The sequence below is a fragment of the Solenopsis invicta genome, chromosome 9, assembly GCF_016802725.1.
Source record: "Solenopsis invicta isolate M01_SB chromosome 9, UNIL_Sinv_3.0, whole genome shotgun sequence".
Taxonomy (NCBI): domain Eukaryota; kingdom Metazoa; phylum Arthropoda; class Insecta; order Hymenoptera; family Formicidae; genus Solenopsis; species Solenopsis invicta.
In genome coordinates, this window is record NC_052672.1 from 1,020,958 (window position 1) to 1,047,853 (window position 26,896).

A 26,896-nucleotide genomic window follows, 5' to 3' on the forward strand; every position below is an offset into this window, starting at 1 on the left:
GTAGGTTTGTTCGAGTTGCTTGAAATCCCCAAAAATTTTTGCACTCGAGATGAGATAAATATATATTCGACCGTGAAAAAGAGAGAGACGACGAAGAAATTAATTCAAAAAGGGCAGCAACACGAACAGGCCTACTGTGTCACACTGTGGCACTCTTGTTGGAAAGCATCCTAAGTTTCCACCGAGGGTTCGAATCGAATCAGAGCCGGGTTGGAGTGTGAATTCTTACGATGGAAACACTGGGTGCTTTCCAACAAGAGACACAGGCGACACTGGCTGTGTTCCGTTTTTACTGGCAGTACTGAAAATTTATAGTTCACGTCACATATACTATACATTTTCAGTACTGGCAGTTAATATCGGAACACAGCCACTGTGTAACACAGTGTCTACATTGGTGCTTTCCAACTATGACACAGAGACACAGAGCGACACTGCAAAACACAGCTCAATCTTGGCTGTGTTCCGTTTTTACTGGCAGTACTGAAAATTTATAGTTCACGTCACATATACTATACATTTTCAGTACTGGCAGTTAATATCGGAACATAGCCCTTATAGCGTTTTCGATTGGGATGCACTGGCTGCACTCAGTGTCAGGCGCGTGTTCGATTGGCAGTGCCGATGCGCACTTGGCTGGTGTCACGTGTACCTCAGTGAAGTTAGCCGGGCAACTTCAACGTATCGAACTTTAATTAATTGCATTCGTTTGGTGGTCGTTTGGTGGTCTTTGGTAGTCTAGTCGTATCGAACTTTAATTAATTGCATTCGTTTGGTGGTCGTTTGGTGGTCTTTGGTAGTCTAGTCCGATTGTTTGGTGGTTAGTCGTTTTCCTGTAAAATAAAGAAGTAATTTTCGGTGGGTGCTTTCCAGCTACGACACAAGTCGACACTGTGTAACACAGTGTCCATTAGTGTGAGTGAAACAACTAAAATTTTCTCTCTTACACTAATGGACACTGTGTTACACAGTGTCGATTTGTGTCGTAGCTGGAAAGCACCCGGTGTGAAGTTAGCCGGACAATTTTTATTTTTCAACCGATTTAACTCAAACAGGGCTCATTCGACGCGGAATCGTTTGGTGGTCACGAATATCGCGATGAAAACGTTTGGTGGTCAATCGTTTTCCCGGAAAATAGAAAAAACCGTACGCTCACGTCATGGGTTGCATGAAAACGTGACCTAAGCTGTGTAATTTGGTGGATAAATATTATTTTTCAACCGATTTAACTCAAACAGGGCTCATTCGACGCGGAATCGTTTGGTGGTCAACTGTTTTGTTGAAAAATATATGTACAAAACCCATATGCCCACTTTTTTGTTCATAAACGATTCGTTTCATAACGAACGATTTCAAAAATAGGTACCCAGGACGCGATGTGAATCAGCCAGTAAGTTATTGTTCCGGCCGTCACGATATATTTCATCATCAACTCGTGTGCAAACGATTGACCACCAAACGTTTTCATCGCGATATTCGTGACCACCAAACGATTCCGCGTCGAATGAGCTCTGTTTGAGTTAAATCGGTTGAAAAATAATATTTATCCACCAAATTACACAGCTTAAGTCACGTTTTCATGCAACCCATGGCGTGAGCGTACGGTTTTTTCTATTTTCCGGGAAAACGATTGACCACCAACCGTTTTCATCGTGATATTCGTGACCACCAAATGATTCTGCGTCGAATAAGCCCTGTTTGAGTTAAATCGGTTGAAAAATAAAAATTGTCCGGCTAACTTCACACCGAAAATTACTTCTTTATTTTACAGGAAAACGACTAACCACCAAACGATCGGACTAGACTACCAAAGACCACCAAACGACCACCAAACGAATGCAATTAATTAAAGTTCGATACGTTGAAGTTGCCCGGCTAACTTCACTGAGGTGAAAATGGCCGCGTTCAGCAGACTCAACAGTTGAGTGAGCGCTCGCTGTTATTGTGTATTTTTCTAAATCTGAAAGTCTGATTGGATGATCTAAAAGAATATCTCAACATGTTGAATCTGCTGAACGCAGCCAATGAATGAGAGGGCAAAAATTATAGCGTTTTTCTTTGGGAAAACTAGTGCGCACTGAGTGTGCACTCGCCGCTGGCAATTGGACGTTTCGGTTCGCGCGATGACGGTGCCAACGGAAACGCCCAATTACCTGCAGCAAGTGCATTCAGTGCGCACTAGTTTTCTCAATGAAAAACGCTATTAGGGCCAGTTTCACAACCATCGGTTAATTTAATCGGCTGATTATTCTATCGGAATTGACCAATTGTATTTGTCGTTAAGTAGAATTGACCAGAAATAGCCAATCACGGTTGACACTTAACCGGTCAGTTAAGTTAATCGGTAGTTGTGAAACTGGCCCTTAGAGAAAGATGCCTGCAAACTGCACACACCTACCGTTTGTTTTCTGTTCCTGAACTCCCTGAATTAGTGTGTACTTAAAGTGAAATAGATATATATTTGAAAGTTAGTGAAAACAAGAAGGAACGTGCAGTCTAGTGCAGGAATAGAAAACAAAACCCTAGAGTCCTATATAAAGAGAGAAGCGACATCAAACCCCCACCACAACTTTCAGTATCCAATTGAGTCCTCCACCGCCATTTTGGGACCGCTCTAACGTCATCAAACACCATTCGTATCATTCTACAAACAGCTGTGGTCACAATATGGCTGCTCGCTTAGCCAATCAAGTATCAATCAGATTACCAATCAGAGCTTCGGACATCAATGTCGCTTCTCTCTTTATATAGGACTTTACACACACCATCCGTTTGTTTTCTGTTCCTGAACTCTCTAAATAAGTGTACACTTAAAATGAAATAGATAGATGTTTCAAAGTTAGAGAAAGTAAGAAGGAACGTTCCAGTGCAGTCTAGTGCAGGAATAGAAAACAAGCCTCATGTCTACTCCCACCACGGTAGCAACCGTTCGTCTTGTTAATCGTTTGTGTGATCTGTGAGACTGTGTGAGACCGGTGAGACGTACGCCGCAGTACTCCGTATCAGGCGAATTGTCGAATTTAAGTCGAGAGTGTCGAGATGGATAAACCGGTAAGTATAATACATATTATTTGTATTATATTCAATTTTAAAATAAACGGCAAACGTTATCTGACAATCCGTTTCGCGGCTCTCTGGACGACAAATCAGTGGACTACGAACCTAACCTCTTTAAAGTTTTAATGATTTTGGCGGTTTTCTAGCTATAATACACTGACGTTACACTAGATTCTATTGTGTAAGGATTGTTGGAACACGGTAGAGCCCTAGGCCGATATTTATAGTTGAATCTTATATTTAAGACGATCTTAAATATAAGAATCGACGGGAGGGTCCCAGATGCGCACAGGCCCAATTGGACACCACCAATTATAGCGGCCGATGCCTAGAGTATTTCCGTTGGTTGGGTTAGATTAGATTACGTGATTGGTGGTGTCCGATCTGTGCGCATCTGGGACCCTCCCGAATCGACTATGAATACCTAAACCTAAATTGAATTTCTCATATACAAATGATTTAATAATAATATTTTTTATTTATACGACTTATGTTATTATTCAAATTATAAAATGTAATTATTGTGCGTATTAAGCGTAAAATATTTTGGAAAGTTAATGACACTGACATACTTTACTCATACTCAGCTTTCGATTAAAGTGTAACCCTGACTACGTTTCCATTCGATTCGAATTGGGTCAGAGTCTGGTTGGAGTGAGAATTCTTACAATGAAAACGCATCAACCTGACTCTGATTCAATTTGAGCCCCTCGATGGAAACTTAGTCACTGTGCCGCAGTTGGAACACTGTGTAGGACAGTGTTACATTGTGTTATTCGTGTACCTTGTTGGAAAACACTCTTTATTGTCAACATAATTTTTATTTAAGTAAATATTATATAAAAATATACTTTTATTTATTATTATGTAAATATATATAATCCTACATTAGTTTGAAAAAATTGCAACGTTAATTAAATTTATTGAATCATGTGTATATAGAAAAATAATAAAAATGCAGAATTTTTCTGTTTAAGCATAAATTTAATTAAAGACATTACTTTATTAAATTTATGTGTGTTTATACATAAATTTAATGAATTATTAAAAATTATATATGATTTGATCATTTTTTCAAGTTTATATATTGATATTTTTGTAAATGTAGATTTTTTTAGCAATTTCTTTATATTGCATTAATGTCTCAACAATAAAATGTATGAAAACAACTTTTGATCTTTCTAAATGAGTATATTATATTTAAATATTAATTTCTATACAATTGTTACTAAAATATTTTTGGCTATATTTCTATTCTATATATTATGTATTAATAAATTTATTGTATATGAATTGCAGTTAATATTTAACTTATTACAATGTATTGTTCATCAGGTTCTGACGATTTCTCCTGCCAGAAGAAAGGAAAAAGAAATGGTATAAGCACTATCATAATGTTTCCATTTTCATGTCAATTACAAGTTTAAAGTGAGATTGATTAAATGAACATGTATATTGTTTTTAGGAAACGCAGATATGTCGCAAATAATTGACAATATGTTCAAAGTTCAAGAAGAAATGCGTATCAAACTTGATCATTTGAATATCAAACTTGATTATTTGGATATCAAGTTAGATCGTATCATCAACAAGCTGTGGGTGTTTACGATAACTAATCGGATCTCGAATTGGATTGAACAATGGTATTCACGTAGGTATAGAAAATTTCCCTAGGCTAATCGGATTGACGATTGCTGTCTCAAATGTAATCCGATTGATGACGAAAGCGTGGAGACCGAGAAGCATGCTTGAAAAGTAAGTCTCTTTATTTTTTTAAATAATAACACAAAAAATCAAAGATAAAGTTAAAAAAAATGATTTGAATTTAGATTTATTGTAATTTTTTTTGTCTAAACACTGGATTTCGTTTAAATTTCTGTTTGTAAAAATTAATTAATCTATTCTAAAGTTTGTGGTTATATCGGAAACAAATCAAAATTAATAAAAAATTATTAATTATTAGGTACATATTAAAGCATATAATATTTCAAGTATATCATATAAAATTCCTGTTTATTATAAACTTAGTAAAAATAACTTTGAAATTATTTAACTACATTATACATTAATCAATATTGATTTATATGTTAAAAATCAATAATGTCTCTGAAAACGTTTTTTTTTATTCTTTTCCGATCGTAAATAAACTTCAACTCCAAGAATAAATAAAAATTACTGGAAAATGGATTGACATGAAAAAGGCATTATTGAACAATATCAATTTGTGCTAACTTAAAATTTGTAAAATCTGCTATTCTTTGTTAGTTGTTCATTAGAGAGTAATAATATAAGAACGGAATATACATAAATAAAATTAATATAATTGTATGCATATATGATGCGTATATTATTACTCTCTAATAAACAAACTAATAAAGAAAAGTAGATTTTACAAATTTTAAGTTAGCACAAATTGATATTGTTCAATAATGCCCTCTTCATATAAATACATTTTCCAGTAATTTTTATTTATTCAAGGAATTGAAGTTTATTTACGATCTGGAAAAGAATAAAAAGAACATTTTTAGAAACATTATTGATTTTTAACATATAAATTAATATTGATTAATGTGTAATGTAGTTGAATGATTTCAAAGTTATTTTTACTAAGTTTATAATAAACAGGAATTTTATATGATGTGCTTAAAATATTATATGCTTTAATTTGTACCTAACAATTAATAATTGTTTTATTAATTTTGATTTGTTTCCGATATAACCACAAACTTTAGGATAGATTAATTAATTTTTACAAATAGAAATTTAAACGAAATTTAGTGTTTAGACAAAAAATATTACAATAAATCTAAATTTAAATCATTCTTTTTAACTTTATCTTTGATTTTTTGTGTGATTATTTAAAAAAATAAAGAGACTTACTTTTCAAGCATGCTTCTGCGTCTCCACGCTTCGTCATCAATCGGATCACATTTGAGACAGAGATCGTCAATCCGATTAGCCTAGGGAAATTTTCTATACTTACGTTGAGTACCATTGTTCAATCCAATCCGAGATCCGATTAATTATCGTAAACACCCTGTTTCCAGATGAGATAAAATTACAGCGATCACATGGGATTCCGGCATTTCCTCTACGCACAGAAGAGGAATGAAAAAAAATAAAAGAAGTTCTAACAACGAATGATGCTTTTACATATGTGATAAATATCTCCACAGTGCATTTTATTATATTTTTAATTACTTCAAATTACATATTTACATCCGCACTCTATTATTGTGTTCCGACAAGTGGTTAATTTGAATATAATTCAAATCACATTCATAACAGTAATTTATTTGTGAAATTGTTATAGGTAGACATTTTTGCCAGTAAAATGAAAAATAAAGAATCGGAAGTTGCTGCTGTGCAATCAATTCTCTAAAATTATAACAAACTCTCTGTCAAGATCAATTACCCAATCAGCACACAATATTTTTTAAATGTTTTTTAAATATTTATTTAATATTAATTTTTCATTGTACAATTCATTATAACAAAAATAGTTATTAAATATTTATTCAACATTAATTAAATATTTAAAATAATGATTTAGAAAAAATATTTAAAATTTATTTAACGTTTATTTAACATTTATTTAACATTAACTAAATATTTAAAATAATGATTTGGGAAAATGTTTATTTAACGTTTATTTAATGTTTATTTAATATTTATTTCACATTAATTTTTTATTTGAAAAACATTTTCTAAAAACATTAATTTAACATTTATTAAACATTAATTTAATATTTATTTCACATTAATTTTTTATTTAAAAAAGCATTTTTTAAAAACATTAATTTAACATTTATTAAACATTAATTTAATATTTATTTTACATTAATTTTTTATTTAAAAAAACATTTTTTAAAAATATTAATTTAAAATTTATTAAACATTAATTTAATATTTATTTCACATTAATTTATCATTTGAAAAAACATTTTTTTAAAAACATTAATTTACCATTTATTCAACATTAATTTAATATTTATTTTACATTAATTTTTTATTTAAAAAAACCGTTTATAAAAACATTAATTTAACATTTACTTAACATTTATTTAATATTCATTTTATATTAATTTTTTATTTGAAACAATTTCAAAAACATTAATTTTATATTTATTGAATATTAATTTAATAATTATTATTTATTTTTTTTCAATAAACATTCTTTAACTATTTATTTAATATTGTTATTATTGTTTAAGTATTTATTTTTTATGAATTATTTAATTGAAAAAATAATTTTAGTAAGCATTTTTTAAATGTTTATTTAATATTTATTTAATGTTTATTTAATATTAATTTTTTTGCTTATTTTTCATTTCTATAAAATTATGTTTATTTATTATTTATTTAACATTTAAGCTTTTTATTTTTTAATTATTATTAAATTTAAAATTTGTTTAAAAAATGTTTCAATAACATCTATAAAAATCAGTAAAAAATTAACTTATATATATTTAAATAAATAATATACTTTAATTATATATATTTTGTCTTTTCGATAACATATTGACTAGATCTATCAGTGATGTGCATACACACAAAGTGTTTACAGATCATCACAGATCAACAGTTCGCAGCGATCATAAAAGTCAAACAACGTTCACTGAAGTCGCAACTTGGATGGGTGACCGCGTGGAAATTTCCGAGAAAAAAATTCTTAAGAAAAAAATCTTAATAATAAAAAAAATTGTTTAATGTAAAAACTGGTGTAAATCCACTAATTTTAACGTTTTTAAAAAATTTTTTTATTGCAAAAGCTTTTTTAAATATTGCTTTGCTCATTTATGCTTTGTTAAAAAGAACGTTCCTTTAACGTTTAATAAACGTTTTCTTTAAATATTTTAAAAACGTTTTTATAATATTTGAAAAACATTTTTTTAAATATTAAAATAAACATTTTTTTAATGAAAAAAAGGGCACTTAACCCATTATTTTTAATGTTTTTATAAATGTTTTTAAAAATGTTTTTTAAATGTTTTTAAAAACATTTTTTAAATATTGTGTGCTGATTGGGTAGTTGGGGAGGAACTAAAAAAACTAAAATTGCTTTTAGTAAAAGCAAAACATATGATGCCATTCAAGGTAAATAATTACTAATAGATATTTTAAAATTTATGGTTTTACCTCTTTGAACATTTTATATTAGTATTTAAAAAGAGCCAAGTTTTTTTTTAATCATAATGTTTCTTTGCAGTTGCTATTTTGCAGACATTTAATAAAAAAATTGTGTACCTGAAACAGGTTGAAGATTATATTAAACGTTGATTTAGCACCAGTACTCAACGAGTTGTGTAATTAAATATTTTGTATTAAATATATTGTAAACAAATATTTTTATATTTAATAAATATCTATATACAGCAAATAAATATTTTATTATGATATATAAGTACTATTCGAACTATTCACAGCAGTAGCAGAATTTTTTTCTGTGATGTTAATTATTACACTGAGACATAAATTATTAAATTTTATTAAATATTTATTAAATATTTAAAATTATTAAATATTTATTTAATAAAAGTAATAATTTTTCTCTCAGTGTAATAATTAAAATCATACAAAAAAAATTCTGTTACTGTGAACTCTAGCTCATATTATCTGCAGTAGGACGTTCTCTTGACGTCAGCATACAGTCAAATTTTGTAACCAAAAATCGTCATTTTAACTTTTCTGGTATGATGAAATCGTGATGTAAGTTTGACGTCAAAATGATGTCATTTTGACGACAATGTGTTCCTTGGGTGTATGATTAATTAGCTTATCACTTTTCCGTAAAAGCTAAACGTTGATTGGTTACAAACTTTTCGATCTAATGGCTCTGGCAGACCAGCGCGATTTGCGACACGCGACGCGCGATTACCCAATAGGCGTACGTCTTTTCAAAAAATTATAAACGCCTATTGGATAATCGCGCGTCCATGGTGGAAGGATAACAATAAAATATACTGTTTGTTTTTTGTTCCTGAACTCCCTGAATTAGTGTGCACTTAAAGTGAAATAGATATATATTTGAAAGTTAGTGAAAACAAGAAGGAACGTTCCAGTGCAGTCTAGTGCAGGAATAGAAAACAAGCCTATGCATATAATAGATGATATGCGCAATATATATCTTCATCTAATTTGTTAAAATAAAAATTTATTTTCATTGTTTAAATTGATTCGTCCTATTCTACTAACATTTAATTTTCATCTACTTTAGTTATATTGATAAAAATATTCATAGTAAAATATTTATGTATTATCTTTATCGTTTATCTTAATTTATTATGTAATTTATTCTGAATCTGAGATATTTATGTTACTATTTCTCAGCGTTATTTGCTAAACACACCCAATGTTTGAGAGTGCGTTCAGATTCCATAAACCACTAGGGAGCTTTTCATTAGCTCCACCCATTTACCCAGTCACCCAGAGATCACTCACCGGGTGGAGAATCTGAACGCAGCCTAGTATGCTGAGTCATCTATCCTTGTTTCATGCGCTTATTCAAGTATCTGCTTCTCTTTCTATCGGGAACAGTTATGCACGTGAAGTGTTACACTAATTTTTGACCGAAGATTCGGTTCATTCGGTTAGTTTCTTCCATTTCCTTTTCATCGTAGGAACACGTGTGAAAGAAATAGGAAACAGCGTAAGAGCAAGGTCCGTGGATTGGCGTTGGAGGGGAAGGAAGGTCGTTGCATCCACTTCAACGATGTGGAACGAAAATGGCGGCGGCCATACTTTTACTGCACACTCGCTCACTCACACAACTAATAGCTGTAGTACCTTACTATCTACGTACATACACTAACACTGACTCGCTGTCTCGAAAATGGCGGCTATGCAACGACCTTCCTTCCCCTCCAACGCCAATCCACGGACTTTGCGTAAGAGTGTGCAAGAAATTGACAAGCTTTTAATATGTTGTAATATAGATAAAAATGTGGGACACGTATTTTTATATGTATAACAACGGGCCCATATGATTGTCAAGAGGATAAAACACACTCTTGAAATAAATTGATTTTTTAATTTCTGAAGTAATACCGTCGAAATGGTAAAAAATATAAAAAAAAGTTTCAAATAAAAGTTTTATATATTTCTATGTATTTTATAACATTTTGTTTAGATTTTTTTTAATGTTATTTTTCTCGAAATTTTCCTTCTCTTCTAAATTTCTGAAAAATTAAAAATTTACTTTATATCAAAACTTATAGCATATTTAACAACAAATTCAAACATGTATGGTAAAGTTATAGTTCGAAGACACATTTTTCAGAAATAAACTAAAAATATCTATATTGCTATACACGCGCCCCATTCATATCTGCTTTATGGCGTCTATTGTTAATATATATATTTTTTCATAACTACAAGACTTTTCGTATTATTATATTTTTATATGTTTTATAAATTTAATTTTATTGTTTTTTATTTTTTATTTATTTATTTATTTACTTATTTAATTTTTACCTATTTACTTTTTATTGCTAAAAATCTATACAATAATGAGGACGCTCAGAATTTAACTGAACAAAAATAACTGTATTTGCTTGTCCTATTATTAAGTCTTTCCAATTTAATATTTAATTTTGATATAACAACAAACTTGTATAATTGTAAAATATTAAAAAATATCACTTACATGCAAATCACACCTTCCTTCTGACGTATGTAAATCGAGCCATGGAAATATACATACAAGGATAGAAAGAGAAACTAACATGTGTGAAACAAAGAAGGTAGATCCAGCATACCAACAGGCTGACACTAAATAATTTTACTTTTCACAGTTGGTTGTCTTATCAACTGTAACCTTTGCAGAGCAAAAGTGGGCGTGGTTTAGCCGAACTGCACACACCATGCTATCCCTTCCACCATGCGCGCGTCGCGTGTCGCAAATCGCGCTGGTCTGCCAGAGCCATAAGAACCATGGTGGAAGTAACATGGTGTGTGCAGTTTGCAAGCATCTCTCTCTAATTCTTTGCCCTCTCGCTTGTTTTCTGACCGTTCAGACCCCAGGTGTACCAATCTTATTTAACTCCACAAAGTTGTTACAACTGAATGTAGTTCGTTGCACGCATATCATGTTGTATTCTCTCGGTCTTTTTTTATCGCATACGTGAATATCGTACGAGAGCCTCGAACAGAAGGAAGAGTGTGATTTGCATGTAAGTAATATTTTTTAATATTTTACAATAATTGAAGAAGTTTGTTCATATATTAACATAAATTAAACTGGAAAGGCTTCAAATAAAATTACATAAAATTCAATGAAATGACTCTTTAAAGGTCTCTTTCAATATATAAAAAGAAAAAACAAATACAAAAATTTAATTTTAAAGAATTCTCACTTAATTATCTCCCAAATTAGTTCGATCCGTCATAAGGCCGCGAACTGCACTATATATAGTGCTTTTCCTAGATTTCCTTCTGCTCCGCTTGAAAAGTCGCGATTTTTTTACTCAATCCGCATAAAATGCCGCGAGTAATGTATAAAATTCTTAAAATCGTTCCGCTTGAAAAGCCGCGATCGTTTTACTCGATCCGCACAAAATGCCGCGAGTAAATGTAAAATTGATATTTTACAAACTTTGATTAATTTTTGTGGAAGTTTGACTAGCATAGGTTGCTCATCTATCACGAAAGTCGATGCAGTCTTATTGAGATAATCTCACTCTAAAGGAAGCAGGATCAGTTTTTCTTTAAAAATTTTCATAAATCGTTGACTAAGTCACCAAAAGTTGGTCTATATTTATTTTTTGTTGCAAAAATTATGTTTTTGTTGCGAAAATAATTTTTTCATTTTTTTATTTTTTCTCCTTTCATCATTTTTTAAGTATTGCTTCTTATTTATTTTACGATGCACCGACGCACCATCTTCACTAAATTTCACATAAAATCTCTCAAATTACGTACTTCTCTCGAAAACACGCGTACTACAAACGATACAAACTGCAATTCTTTCAGAGAAAAGGACACAACGAACATATAGCAGAGTGCGACAAAGATGCAATCATAACAGTTGTAGTAACCTGATATTATCAAACATTTAATTTTTCGAAGTTGGTACACCTGGGGTCTGAGCGGTATCCGAAGCGAAAAAGGGGCGTGGTTTGCGGATTTTGCACATACCATGTAATACTTCCACCATGATAAGAACTCAGACCGATTTCTAGCCATTTCTAGCATCGCGGGCTTTTATAAATAAACTTTTGCATAGTAATCAAAGAATATCGTAATATTATTACAATTTCTAAGAGCTGGTTTCAAAATCTCCCGTTTGTGACCAGTTCAGTACCAATTATAATTGATTATTTCTGGTCAATTTTATTTAATGACAACTACGATATGTAAGATAATAATAAAGTATATAAATGTAGGATAATATTAAAGGAAAAAAAGTAATATAATAAAGAATAATAATAAACGACTTTTATTTATATGAAAGAAACTCTGATATATTTAAACCAATAGTTTCGCGCTCGTGTTATAAATCACAGATTAATTATAGGCCGTAAACGAGCAAGACGGTTGTTAATTAATTTATTAAAATCTAAAAAGATTGCGAGTACGGAACGTTTCGATCTTACTTGACCTTCTTCAGCCGTAATGTTAACATTAATCTATCATCTTTTTGAACATATTTTTTATTTATTTTTCTACTCGTATATAAGTACGAGTTCGTACCAAACATTAATTATAAGTACATAATTTTCTTGAGAAAAGTAGTCACCATGAAAATTTATAAAGCATTTTTCAACAATTTTACTAATATGAATTAGGGCCACTTGCACCAACCAACGTTGATCTTACTTAATCGGCTGATTTTTCTATCGGAATTGACCAATCGCATTTGTCGTTAAGTAAAATTGACCAATCACGGTTGACACTTAATCGGCAATTAAGTTAATCGGCGTTGGTGCAAGTGGCCCTTAATTCATCAGAGGGATACATTCCGTTTGTTTTCTGTTCCTGAACTCCCTGAATTAGTGTGCACTTAAAGTGAAATAGATATATATTTGAAAGTTAGTGAAAGCAAGAAAGAACGTTCCAGTGCAGTCTAGAGCAGGAATAGAGGCTTGTTTTCTGTTCCTGCACTAGACTGCACTGGAACGTTCCTTCTTGCTTTCGCTAACTTTGAAACATCTATCTATTTCATTTTAAGTGTACACTTATTTAGAGAGTTCAGAAAACAAACGGAAAGATGCCGTTTGTTTTCTGTTCCTGAACTCTCTAAATAAGTGTACACTTAAAATGAAATAAATAGATGTTTCAAAGTTAGCGAAAGCAAGAAGGAACGTTCCAGTGCAGTCTAGTGCAGGAACAGAAAACAAGCCTATGCAATCAAAACAGTGTAGTAAACTGATATCATCAAACATTTAATTTTTTGTAGTTGGTAGACCTGGGGACTTACGGTCTCTCGATGAGAAAAAGGGGCGTGGTTTCCGAGTTTCGCGCACACCATCTGTTTGTTTTCTGTTCCTGAACTCCCTGAATTAGTGTGCACTTAAAGTGAAATAGATATATATTTGAAAGTTAGTGAAAACAAGAAGGAACGTTCCGGTGCAGTCTAGTGCAGGAACAGAAAACAAACCTCATTCCTACTTTCATGTTGGTGGTGGACGTTTTAATGTTCAAACAATTCGATGAATTCGAACTGCGAAGTTTTCGAACCTGCAACGTATTCATTCCGCTGGTAAAAGATAATCCAGATATCTTCTGTGTCGTGTCGTTCCTTTTCCATAAACATGGCTAAGAGAAAAAGCATTAATCGAGGACTAAGACAAAGCTCCAGGCATAGATCCAGCGACTCTATGAATTCCGCACTTCTCGATCCGGATACAGATATCGTGGGTGAAGGTAAAAGCATCTTTCCTTTGTCATTTCACTTTGTGGTGAATCACCGGTGATTCACTGGTGATTCATTGCCACATTTACCACAGGTGAACCAGAACTAAACACGATCTTTGATGAAACTTTCATGCATTTTTTTTTCTATAGGACGAACATTTTGGTGGAATAATTTGGAGGAAAGTACACCCCCGCGGTACTCCCGGCTTTACAGTAGAAACGAGACTGCTAGACAACTGAATGGAAATTCGCAAATAGATTCGACTCAGAGTCCTCCAGAGTGGTGGAAGAATTTGGAAACCTCTAATAGCAAGCATCTTGCTTCAACAAAACACAATTTTAGTGCAGGTATAAATTAGCAGAGTATTTAACTTTTCATCATAGATTACAATATTCATGACACATGTTACTTTTAGGGATAGTTAAAAGCAATATACTGCAAATTTCGACATCTGAGTCAGAAAAAGAATCGGAGTGCAATTTGAAAAAGGTTCAGCTGAAAGCCACGAAGAGAAAGAGCATTAACAATGCCTTCTTGAAAGCATTAGATGATACCGAAACAGCTGTCAATACTATTGAAACTAACTCTTTGAATTTATCGCCCCCAAATATTGAAAAGGCAATATCTAATGCTAATGAGATTGTTGTTTCTTCTCATGCAAGTGATGAAAGCATAGAGATTCCTTCTGGTAAATATTTAAAACCTAAATCTTGCTTTATTTGTACCAACTTCAGAAATTCTTGTAGAACTCATTTGTGAAACACTACCTATATTTATATTCGAATCTACATTTACATCATCTTCAATATCACTGACCGATTTTAGAAGTTGCTTAGGCATATCTTGACTCGGTTGTTTCGATGTTTCGAACTGATTTCTAGAACTATTATGCGTCAAACGAGCTTCTTTATCAGGGCTTGATTTGGACATTTGTTTCGGTATACTTGAATCTTTGTATTATTGTGTGAATTATCAACAACGTCACATACTACATTCGCAGGCTTTGGTGTTTCTGACAAATTTTTTGGAAAGTTGTTGGCCAAAGAACGCATCAGAAGAACACGAAGTTCTAGGACTTGATTTAGACATTTGTTTGGGCAAATCTCGTTCTATATCTACATCATCGTGTACATGATGTAGATATAGAATCACTTGCAGTCTCATGTCTTATTGTTTCATTAATATTCGTACTACCAACAGGCAGTATTGTATTAGTATGTGCATGTTCTTGTAAAGTTTCTTGGTGGATTTGTGGCTGAAACAAGCTTGTTTTTCTAGTGTTTTAATTACTGTATTCTTTTGAGAAATTGATTTTGATAAATTCGCGAGATTGTTGTTTGTTGCTTGTGTATTTTTTGTTTCAATGATACATTAAGTTCTTTAGATTTACTTCTCTTGTCTTGATCGCTTGACAATGTAAGAGATATATCGTCAGAATCTTCTCCACTTGTAGTTCTATTCCCTTTCGTTTGTGAGCTTGTTTCCATTTCTTCAGATTGACGTACATTGGTAATCATTATTACAGACCCATCTCGCTTGGAAGAAGTACGATTATCTTCAATTGGAATATGACTTTCTCGTGCTAATATTACTATCTTCCTTAAATATTTCTTCAAATCGGTTTGGTTCAACAGATTCTTTATTTACATTCTTATGTAAACTTTCTAAAATTCTTGATTTTGATTTTAAATGTACAGCTTCAAAAATTCTCTTCCTGCGAGATTCATCATTATCCAACGATGAGCCTTCGAATCGGCTTCAACATTACCTTTGACTTGCACGTCTAACAATTGTTTCTCAACGCTTGATAATGTGAGAGATATATCGTCAGACTTGTTTTTATTTGTAGTTCTATTCCCTTTCATTTGTGGGCTTTTTTCCATTTCTTCAGATCGACTTACATTGGCAATCCTTATTATAGACTCATCACGTTTGAAAGAAGTATGATTATCTTCACTTGAAACACGACTTTTTCTCACACTGATATTACTATTTTCCTCAAGTATTTCCTCAAACAGGTTCGGTTTTTTAGTTATACTCTTACGTGAATTTTGTGAAAGTCTTGATTTTGGTGTCAAAGATGAGGTTTCAAAATATCTCTTATGAGATTTATTATTATCAAATGATGATCCATTCGAATTGGCTTCAACATTACCTTCGGCTTGCACGTGTAACAATTGTATCGCAACGCATGATGATGTGAGAGATATATCGTCGGACTTTTCTTCACTTGCTGCTCTATTCTCTCTCGGTTGTGAACTTACTTCCATTTTTACAGCTCCACGTACGTCAACAATCTTCATTTCACTTTCATCTTCTTTGAAAGAAACATGATTATCTTCAGCTGAAACATTACTTTCTCTCGCAGTAATATTATCATTTTCCTCAAGTATTTCCTCAAATAGATTCGGTTTTTTTAGTTACACTCTTACGTGAATTTTGCAAAAGTTTTGATTTCGGCGTCAAAGCTGTGGCTTCAAAAAGTCTCTTCCTGCGAGATTTATTATTATTCAAGAACGAGCCGCTCGAATCGGTGTTACTATCGTCTTCTGCTTGCAAGTCTAATGATTGTCTCTTAGTTACATTTGTAGACAATCTTGGACTTCTTTGGATTGGAGAACTCTTGTTCGTAATATTGTTGTTAGATCTATTGATGGATCTTTTTGAAGGATTGAGTGACGCTAATCGTGGCATTAATGGAGCTTCATTAATATCATTTTCCTTATTCGGATCGAACACAAAACTTGAGCTATTGTCAGCTGAAGCATCTGCAAAGGCATTTTTTCCTATGCTTTTTTGTGCGCACTGTAGTACGTGAAGTTGTTGATAATTCACACAATAATACAAATAAAGATTTAAGTATACCGAAACAAATGTCCAAATCAAGTTTTGATAAAGAAGTTCGTTTGACGCATAATGGTTCTAGAAATCAGTACGAAACACCGAAACGACCGAGTCAAGATATGCCTAAGCGACTTCTAAAATCGGTCGGTGATATTGAAGAAGGTAAATGTAGATTCGGATATAAATATGTAAAAAATGCATTTGAAAATATTAACGATAATTAAAAATAATTCTAAAGTAGTGTTCTTGGGCCTGGAAAAAACTCTCTGAAATTTTGGGAAAAAAAATGGTTTCTTCCAGTTCTTTTCCAACTTTTCTTTAAGAAAATATCACTTTTATTGTCCTATGTCATGGTTTTAAGATTTCTTTCACATTTAAGAACTTAGTAATTCATTAATAAAGTTCATTATCATTTTATTATTATTACAGTTTTTCGGAAAAATGGAAAAACCAGGTTTTTCCATTCAACTTTATTTTTCCGCATAATTAAGAACATTACCTTATTTTATCATTTTTTCTCGTATTTATTGAAAAAAAAACTCGATTTTTTTCAAAATTAGGAACATTATTCTAGAATAAACGATATATCTTTGCGATATATACTTATATCAGAAGAAAAAGATTAAGGATTGTTTTGTTGATTTTTTTGTCGCATGCGATATCGATATAATGCTGCATTGATAATTACGACAATTTAATACCGGATGAATAAAGGTATACATACTTTGTTAAGAAAACATTTCTACGGACGATACATCGTTATCGGTTGCAAACAACGATTAAAGTCATTAAATTAGAAAGTTATCTCGAGAACATATGTTATATGTTTTTCAATGCAAAACGGAAGAAAATCATTTTTATTTATCATTGCGAGCTCAAAGGAATTTTCTGAGAGTTCACACAGCGTAGCCATGTGTGCATCTTTTTTTTCTACAGAACGAACATTTTGGTGCAATAATTTGGAGGAAAGTACACCCCTGCGGTACTCCTGGCTTTACAGTAGAAACGAGACTGCTAGACAACTGAATGAAAATTTGCAAATAGATTCGACTCAGAGTCCTCCAGTGTGGTGGAAGAATTTGGAAACCTCTAATAGCAAGCATGCTGCTTCAACAAAACACAATTTTAGTGCAGGTATAAATTAGCAGAATATTTAACTTTTCATCATAGATTACAATATTCATGACACATGTTACTTTTAGGGATAGTTAAACGCAATATACTGCAAATTTCGACATCTGAATCAGAAAAAGAATCGGAGCGCAATTTAAAAAAGGTTCAGCTGAAAGCCATGAAGAGAAAGAGCATTAACAATGCCTTCTTGAAAGCATTAGATGATACCGAAACAGCTGTCAATACTGTTGAAACTAACTCTTTGAATTTATCGCCCCCAAGTATTGAAAAGGCAATATCTAATGCTAATGAGATTGTTGTTTCTTTTCATGCAAGTGATGAAAGCATAGAGATTCCTTCTGGTAAATATTTAAAACCTAAATCTCGCTTTATTTGTACCAACTTCAGAAATTCTTGTAGAACTCTATAGTAAAACATTATTTGTGAAACACTACCTATATTTATATCCGAATTCTACATTTACATAATCTTCAATATCACCGACCGATTTTAGAAGTTGCTTAGGCATATCTTGACTCGGTCGTTTCGGTGTTTTGAACTGATTTCTAGAACTATTATGCGTCAAACGAGCTTCTTTATTAGGGCTTGTTTGGACATTTGTTTCTGTATACTTGAATCTTTATTTGTATTATTGTGTGAATTATCAACAACGTCACGTACTACATTCGCAGGCTTTGGTGTTTCTGACAAATTTTTTGGAAAGTTGTCGGCCAAAGAACGCGTCAGAAGAACACGAAGTTCTTTCATAGGACTTGATTTAGACATTTGTTTGGGCAAATCTCGTTCTATATCTACATCATCGTGTACATGATCACTTGCAGTCTCATGTCTTATTGTTTCATTAATATTCGTACTACCAACAGGCAGTATTGTATTAGTATGTGCATGTTCTTGTAAAGTTTCTTTCCTGGTGGATTTGCGACTGAAAGAAGCTTGTTTTTCTAATGTTTTAATTACTGTACTCTTTTGAGAAATTGATTTTGATAAATTCACGAGATTGTTTGTTGCTTATGTATTTTTTGTTTCATTGATACATTAAGTTCTTTAGATTTACTTCTCTTGTCTTGATCGCTTGACAATGTGAGAGATATATCGTCAGACTTGTTTTTATTTGTAGTTCTATTCCCTTTCATTTGTGGGCTTTTTTCCATTTCTTCAGATCGACTTACATTGGCAATCCTTATTATAGACTCATCACGTTTGAAAGAAGTATGATTATCTTCACTTGAAACACGACTTTTTCTCACACTGATATTACTATTTTCCTCAAGTATTTCCTCAAACAGGTTCGGTTTTTTAGTTATACTCTTACGTGAATTTTGGGAAAGTCTTGATTTTGGTGTCAAAGATGACGCTTCAAAAAATTTCTTATGAGATTTATTATTATCCAATGATGATCCATTCGAATTGGCTTCAACATTACCTTCGACTTGCATATGTAACAATTGTATCGCAACGCTTGATGATGTGATAGATATATCGTCGGACTTTTCTTCACTTGCTGCTCTATTCTCTCTCGGTTATGGACTTACTTCCATTTCTACAGCTCCACGTACGTTAACAATCTTCATTTCACTTTCATCTTCTTTGAAAGAAACATGATTATCTTCAGCTGAAACATTACTTTCTCTCGCAGTAATATTATCATTTTCCTCAAGTATTTCCTCAAATAGATTCGGTTTTTTTAGTTACACTCTTACGTGAATTTTGCAAAAGTTTTGATTTCGGCGTCAAAGCTGTGGCTTCAAAAAGTCTTTTCCTGCGAGATTTATTATTATTCAAGAACGAGCCGTTCGAATCGGTGTTACTATCGTCTCCTGCTTACAAGTCTAATGATTGTCTCTTACAAGGGCAGGATCAGGTGAGTCACCCTGGGATTTCGATCCCAATTTTTTTAGTTATTCTAGTGATGAAAAAAAAGTTTACATCTCTCGGCGTTTGATCGAATAGGCCTTAGTTTCGAAATAATAAATTTGTGAATATTGGCCATACCGCGGCGCGCCATATGAGCCTTCCCGGTAACTGTTTTCTCAACCAGTGCAGTCGGTTCCGTGCGTTAGGTGCTTGCTTCACAATTGTAAGATCCGGGTTTGCTCCCGGATGTGTACTTTTTTTTTTTTTTTTATGTATTTATTTATCTTGATGATATTGATGTAGTATGCAAATTTCTAAAATAGAAAATTTATTTAATTTAATATCACTTTTTAAATATTAATTTAAATTTAATTTGAAGGGAATTTGAATTTAAGTAATAATATTTGAAATAATAAATATGTAATAATAATAATAATATATGTTATTTGAAATGGATAACATATAAAGGCAACGTATCTAAATTTTCAAATTGTTTAATTTAAAATTTAATTGGAAATAATATTAATAGTATTTTAAAATTCTAGTTTTTAAAATAATTAATCGTAGAAGAAGAATACCAGTGTTAAATTTAATACAAATAATACAAATAAAGATTCAAGTATACCGAAACAAATGTCCAAATCAAGCCCTGATAAAGAAGCTCGTTTGACGCATAATAGTTCTAGAAATCAGTTCTAAACACCGAAACGACTGAGTCAAGATATGCCTAAGCGACTTCTAAAATCGGTCGGTGATATTGAAGAAGATGATGTAAATATAGATTCGGACATAAATATAATAGGTAGTGTTTCACAAATAATAAGTTCTACAAGAATTTCTAAAGTTTTTACAAATGTAGGAGCACACAAAAGCACTGATCTAAGACTTGAAATGGAATCGTCTAATGATGAAGATGCAGAACCTGCGAGGCAAACAATTCAACAAAATTCTACTTTACTGGAGGCTGGAACGAGCAGTAAGACAATAAATCAACAAAGCATACAGAATTCAAATAGGGCTAGTATTAGAGAGGGCAGAGAAATTGCACGTAAAGTTGGAACAAGTGTAGGAACACGCAAAAGCACTAGTCTGAAGCTTGAAATGGAATCGTCTGATGACGAAGATGCAGAACCTGCGAGGGAAACAATTCAACAAGATTCTATTTCAATGGAGGTTGGAACGAGCAGTAAAACAATAAATCGACAAAGCATACAGAATTCAAATAGAACTAGTATTAGAGAGGGCAGAGAAATTACATGTAAAGTTAGAACAAGTGTAGGAACACGTAAAAGCACTAGTCTGAGGCTTGAAATGGAATCGTCTGATGACGAAGATGCAGAACCTGCGAGGGAAACAATTCAACAAGATTCTACTTCAATGGAGGCTGGAACGAGCAGTAAAACAATAAATCGACAAAGCATACAGAATTCAAATAGAACTAGTATTAGAGAGGGTGGAGAAATTGCACGTAAAGTTGGAACACGCAAAAGCACTGGTCTGAAGCTTGAAATGGAATCGTCTGATGACGAAGATGCAGAACCTGCAAGGGAAACAATTCAACAAGATTTTACTTCAATGGAGGCTGGAACGAGCAGTAAAACAATAAATCGACAAAGCATACAGAATTCAAATAGAACTAGTATTAGAGAGGGTGGAGAAATTGCACGTAAAGTTGGAACACGCAAAAGCACTGGTCTGAAGCTTGAAATGGAATCGTCTGATGACGAAGATGCAGAACCTGCAAGGGAAACAATTCAACAAGATTTTACTTCAATGGAGGCTGGAACGAGCAGTAAAACAATAAATCGACAAAGCATACAGAATTCAAATAGAACTAGTATTAGAGAGGGCAGAGAAATTGCACGTAAAGTTGGAACAAGTGTAGAAACACGCAAAAGCACTAGTCTGAGGCTTGAAATGGAATCGTCTGATGACGAAGATGCAGAACCTGCGAGGCAAACAATTCAACAAGATTCTACTTTAATGGAGGCTGGAACGAGCAGTAAAACAATAAATCGACAGAGCATACAGAATTCAAATAGAACTAGTATTGGAGAGGGCAGAGAAATTGCACGTAAAGTTGGAACAAGTGTAGGAACACACAAAAGCACTAGTCTGAGGCTTGAAATGGAATCGTCTGATGACGAAGATGCAGAACCTGCGAGGCAAACAATTCAACAAGATTCTACTTTAATGGAGGCTGGAACGAGCAGTAAAACAATAAATCGACAGAGCATACAGAATTCAAATAGAACTAGTATTGGAGAGGGCAGAGAAATTGCACGTAAAGTTGGAACAAGTGTAGGAACACACAAAAGCACTAGTCTGAGGCTTGAAATGGAATCGTCTGATGACGAAGATGCAGAACCTGCGAGGCAAACAATTCAACAAGATTCTGCTTTAATGAAGGCTGGAACGAGCAGTAAAACAATAAATCGACAGAGCATACAGAATTCAAATAGAACTAGTATTGGAGAGGGCAGAGAAATTGCACGTAAAGTTGGAACAAGTGTAGGAACACACAAAAGCACTAGTCTGAGGCTTGAAATGGAATCGTCTGATGACGAAGATGCAGAACCTGCGAGGCAAACAATTCAACAAGATTCTACTTTAATAGAGGCTGGAACGAGCAGTAAAACAATAAATCGACATAGCATACAGAATCCAAATAGAACTAGTATTGGAGAGGCCAGAGAAATTGCACATAAAGTTGGAACAAGTGTAGGAACACGCAAAAGCACTAGTCTGAGGCTTGAAATGGAATCGTCTGATGACGAAGATGCAGAACCTGCGAGGCAAACAATTCAACAAGATTCTACTTCAATGGAGGCTGGAACGAGCAGTAGTAAAACAATAAATCGACAAAGCATACAGAATTCAAATAGAACTAGTATTAGAGAGAGCAAAGAACTTGTACGTAAACAAAAAAGTAATTTATTCAAGTCACTGCGAAAGATAGACGACTTTTTCAAAGTAAAACAAACTCCAACAACACTGGAACACTCGAACGGACGTGTACAGAAATCGCAAGTCTTCGAGAAAATAGAGAAGATTAAGACAGAGTTGGAGAAAATAAAGACTCGAGAGATGGCCGCCATGCATATAGTGACCGATAAGAAAAAATTTCCGTTAAAAAAGAAAGATATGAAATTTGTTAAAAATCTTAAACAAGCCACGAAAATGAAGCCACTCGTGAATCATACGAAAGTAGTGAACAAGGCATTTCTAATAAATGGAAAGGTATATAGAGCACCGAGGCTTCCGCGACCGAAATATTGGGCAACAGATCGTCTCTATAAGTTTCTATGGAATCACATGGAACCGAATTACAAACTCGCGACGAGAGTGAAGTCCGAAAAATTTGTACAGGTATTAGCCAAGACGGTCGCTATCATTGAACGCCGTAAAAATTATGAAATTTATAAGGCTGAAGTAAATGCTTTGATGAGGGAAATGGCACGGTTGAATATTATTAATACTCGTAATGACTTTTATCATTTTTGTCAGGAATTTATGCCGTATGAATTCCGCATTAAGGTCGTGCCTATGTTAATGCCCGGTAATAAAAATAATATTCCCTACAATTCAGAACTGTTACACGTTCCCTTACTCGATGTTATTCATAAGAAGTAACATGTTGAAGATAATTACAGTGCGATAGACTATATTATTTTTGAAGCTTTGTAATATTCATAATATCATCAGCTTACATATGTAATTAAATTCTATATAAAAAAATGTATTGTTACTAATATGCTATTGCTATAATATATTATTGATAATATTTTTTGATATAAAAATGTAGGAGAAAAAAAGTTGAAATGTATTTTTCATTATACAGTCTACAAGTATTATATAAATAGAAATACGATTTTTGTATTTTTTTTCTATAAAAAAAATTCTTAAATTTAAATTTAACTACTCTTTATATAAATGAAATAAGAAAAACAAAGTTACAGCTCTAAAATACTATAAAATCTTATTTATATTATCCTTTTCTTTTTTCCGTTAATTTATTTTAATCACAATTAAATTTATAATTAATTATAACTCTATTTATAGCGTAAACGAAATAAGAAAAATAAATTTGTGTTTTTGAAAATATGTTGAAATGTTTGTTAATTCGAAAACGGAGTTTGGAACCTAAATTTTAGATGGCGCTGCTGAGCAAGTTGGCTCCGGCGAGCTTTACGTGTCGTAAAGGCTATAACACACACCTTCCATAACCGTAATCATAAGGGGTGCATTCGTTCATGCAGTGGTTAGCGCAGCCACTGCTCTTTCATCTGCTGGTCATGAACCTTAAATTTATCGAACGGATGCCTGCGTAAATGGCTGCTCGGACCGGATTAGTCGGATATGTGCCAATAGAAAATGAGCAAATCTAATAGCGTTTTTCATTGGGAAAACTAGTGCGCACTGAATGTGCACTTGCTGCAGGTAATTGGGCGTTTCCGTTGGCACCGTCATCACGCGAACCGAAACGTCCAATTGCCAGCGGTGAGTGCACACTTAGTGTGCACTAGTTTTCCCAATGAAAAACGCTATAATAGCGAATTCGGTTGGACTGCACAAGTGCGCACTGGTGCATATTAAAGCTGCTGTGCAATGATGTTATCTCATTTAAAAATAAAATATAAGTACGTTGAATGATAAAATATATATTTTATCATTCAACGTACAGCACAATGAAATATTGGTTGAAAATTTCACAATTTAATCTGTTTATATATTAGGCTTGTTTTCTATTCCTGCACTGGACTGCCCTGGAACGTTCCTTCTTGTTTTCACTAACTTTCAAATATATATCTATTTCACTTTAAGTGCACACTAATTCAGGGAGTTCAGGAACAGAAAACAAACGGATTAATATTAAATACCTATCCTTCATCGATTAGTGTACGGTAGAGTCCTATATAAAGAGAGAAGCGACATTGATGTCCGAAGCTCTGATTGGTAATCTGATTGACACTTGATTGGCTAAGCGAGCAGCTATATTGTGGGTGCTTTCCAGCTACGACCATGGTGGAAGTATAACATGGTGTGCTCAATTTGGCTAAACCACGCCCCTTTTCACGGCAAAGTGTCTCTTATTCCTGAAGGCTGCCAACTGTGAAAAAATGAAATATTTAATGTCGGAAAGTTGCTGAACCTAGATGGTCGCATCTTTGTCACACGTACGAGTGCGTGCATTGCGTCTTTTTCTGTCATACCAGCGCCGCCAGCGTCATTGCTCCAATTTCAGTGTCTTTGCTTCATAGCGTCCATAGTAACAACACGTGCTTTGAGGTTATTTTTTAAACTTTATTGTAAAATAAAGTGAAAATGGTACGTTGTGTAGTGAAATCGTGTAAAAATTGCAACGAAACGTACTTGCCGGCGCAAGTAAGCTTTTTCCGATTTCCGGAAAATGCAGTAATGCGTGAAGGCTGAATTCAGAGAATCGGAGAGAGTTTTATGCCGAAAAATATTAAGAATGGTAAGTCTTATTAAATATTATTAGCCAATTTTTTGTAATGACATTATTTCCATTGCAATTTGTATTACACATACAGGCACACACACAACATTCCAATACTGTTCCAAAAGAAAATATTGTAAATATTCGTATCTTAATAGAGCAACCTAACCTAACACCAATTACTTGATATATATACTAACCAACAACTTTCTATTTAATTGTCTTAACTTTTGCAATAAATTTAAAGAATAGTATATTAAACTGATACAATATGTTTCAAGATAATTAAATGTACGTATCATGTATACATTTATACGTATTGTCGAAATTAAAATAATTTAATAGGAAGTTACATAGCACACATCAAGTGCTTGATGTAAACTAAGACAATTGTTAACTTATTAATTGTTAGTTAACTTAACTATTATTCTGTCATTTGAATTTTCAGCAAATATATGCTTAGCACACTTCACAGAATATTTGTTTGTGAGAAGTAAAAAGATTCGACCTCCTATGGACATTCGAAGACAGTCGCTTTTGCCGAGTGCAGTTCCAACATTATTGTTACCAAAAACGGAAAATAGGTAAAAATGAATAAATAATAATTGATGTATTAATTACTGAAAAATACATTCCTTTTTTTGCATAACATTATCAAAGTAACATTTATATTTTCTATTTTAGTAACAATGAAAGTAATATGGACTTCAAAGTCATAGCCGAAGATTTTCCGCTTCCCGTCATCCACGAAAATGTACATGTAGTCTTCCGAGTTACTCGTCAGCCCTGATGATCCATCGAATATACAGGAATGTATGATAGATGCAGAATCACCGAAGGGTCGATTTAGAAGGTAAGAACAACATTGAACGATTACTGATGATAGTAATTTGCTATCTTAATTTACCACAAAATTCTTGGTATATACAATAAACAATGATGTTTTGTTTTATTATTACAGTAATCGAAGGCTGGAGGAAACATATGCAATGTGTTGAACGCCACCAAAAACAAGAAAAAAATGAAAAAAATCAAATAGAATTTTTAGCTCTTAGTTTTTTAACTTTGAAATGTATAAAATAATAAATAATTATGTGTATCTAAAAACTGTATAATATAAGAATTGTGTATAATAAATTATTATATTTATCATGAAACTTGCATAAAAAATAATGACTTATTTCTTCACATTTTGTCGGTAGAGATTGTCTTAGTCAGTTCATTCAAAAACACCAACACATGGCTCAAGCATAAAATCAATGAATATTATTTAATTCAATTTAACTATCTTAACTATTTTTTTCTTTTCATTTTTAATGAAAAAATATCTTCAAATTTCAATAATTTTTTATTTACAAAAAATTAATATTCTGTAATGATTTGTGGACTTAATAATTCTATTTATTTCTTGTTTTGGAAAAAATTCTTGTATATCAATAGTTGTTTTTTAAATTTTTAAGAACTTTATTTTTTATTATTAAAATTACCGTAAAATTTATTACGATATTTATATTTGTAGTGTTATTTCAAATATTATTTTATTATTCAATACTATTAATCTTTATATTTTACACAAACTGTTTAATTTTTATTAATTTTTTACAATGAGCGCAATTAGTCTTTTGTGTCGTGTTGTATTTAATAACATTTATTTACAGCGGTAACTATCTGCAAGAAAAGAGATAGAGTGA

The 26,896-nt window shown here is 32.5% G+C and overlaps 2 protein-coding genes and 3 long non-coding RNA genes across 8 annotated transcripts; 4 read left to right on the forward strand and 1 right to left on the reverse strand.

The window, feature by feature from the left end:
• The first annotated feature begins 2,900 nt into the window (after positions 1-2,900).
• Positions 2,901-6,447, forward strand: LOC120358667. Its single transcript, XR_005575578.1, has 4 exons — positions 2,901-3,051; positions 4,393-4,434; positions 4,523-4,652; positions 6,105-6,447. It is a non-coding gene; the product is annotated as an uncharacterized LOC120358667 (long non-coding RNA).
• A 1,544-nt stretch (positions 6,448-7,991) lies between these two features.
• Positions 7,992-8,437, forward strand: LOC120358668. The gene is made up of 2 exons (XR_005575579.1): positions 7,992-8,154; positions 8,267-8,437. It is a non-coding gene; the product is annotated as an uncharacterized LOC120358668 (long non-coding RNA).
• Positions 8,438-13,566: 5,129 nt separating this feature from the next.
• On the forward strand, positions 13,567-23,559 carry LOC105196842. Of its 4 annotated transcripts, XM_039453628.1 has the most exons (7): positions 13,567-13,920; positions 14,062-14,259; positions 14,328-14,600; positions 17,693-17,890; positions 17,959-18,231; positions 20,604-21,395; positions 21,594-23,559. In XM_039453628.1, exons 1-7 carry the CDS (start codon positions 13,809-13,811, stop codon positions 23,375-23,377), a joined length of 3,630 nt encoding a protein of 1,209 aa, XP_039309562.1. In that variant the 5' UTR covers positions 13,567-13,808; the 3' UTR covers positions 23,378-23,559. The 4 variants fall into 4 exon arrangements, with proteins under 4 accessions (XP_039309562.1, XP_039309561.1, XP_039309564.1 ...); XM_039453627.1 differs by having other exon boundaries at positions 13,569-13,920; positions 20,604-23,559; XM_039453630.1 differs by lacking the exons at positions 14,328-14,600; positions 17,693-17,890 and having other exon boundaries at positions 13,569-13,920; positions 20,604-23,559.
• LOC113004799 lies at positions 15,174-16,580 on the reverse strand. Its single transcript, XM_026139171.2, has 2 exons — positions 15,725-16,580; positions 15,174-15,328 (listed from the first exon to the last, which is right to left on the reverse strand). Exons 1-2 carry the CDS (start codon positions 16,213-16,215, stop codon positions 15,199-15,201), a joined length of 621 nt encoding a protein of 206 aa, XP_025994956.1. The 5' UTR covers positions 16,216-16,580; the 3' UTR covers positions 15,174-15,198.
• A 2,215-nt stretch (positions 23,560-25,774) lies between the features above and the next one.
• On the forward strand, positions 25,775-26,221 carry LOC120358669. The gene is made up of 3 exons (XR_005575580.1): positions 25,775-25,789; positions 25,890-26,058; positions 26,167-26,221. It is a non-coding gene; the product is annotated as an uncharacterized LOC120358669 (long non-coding RNA).
• The last annotated feature ends 675 nt before the right edge of the window (positions 26,222-26,896 follow it).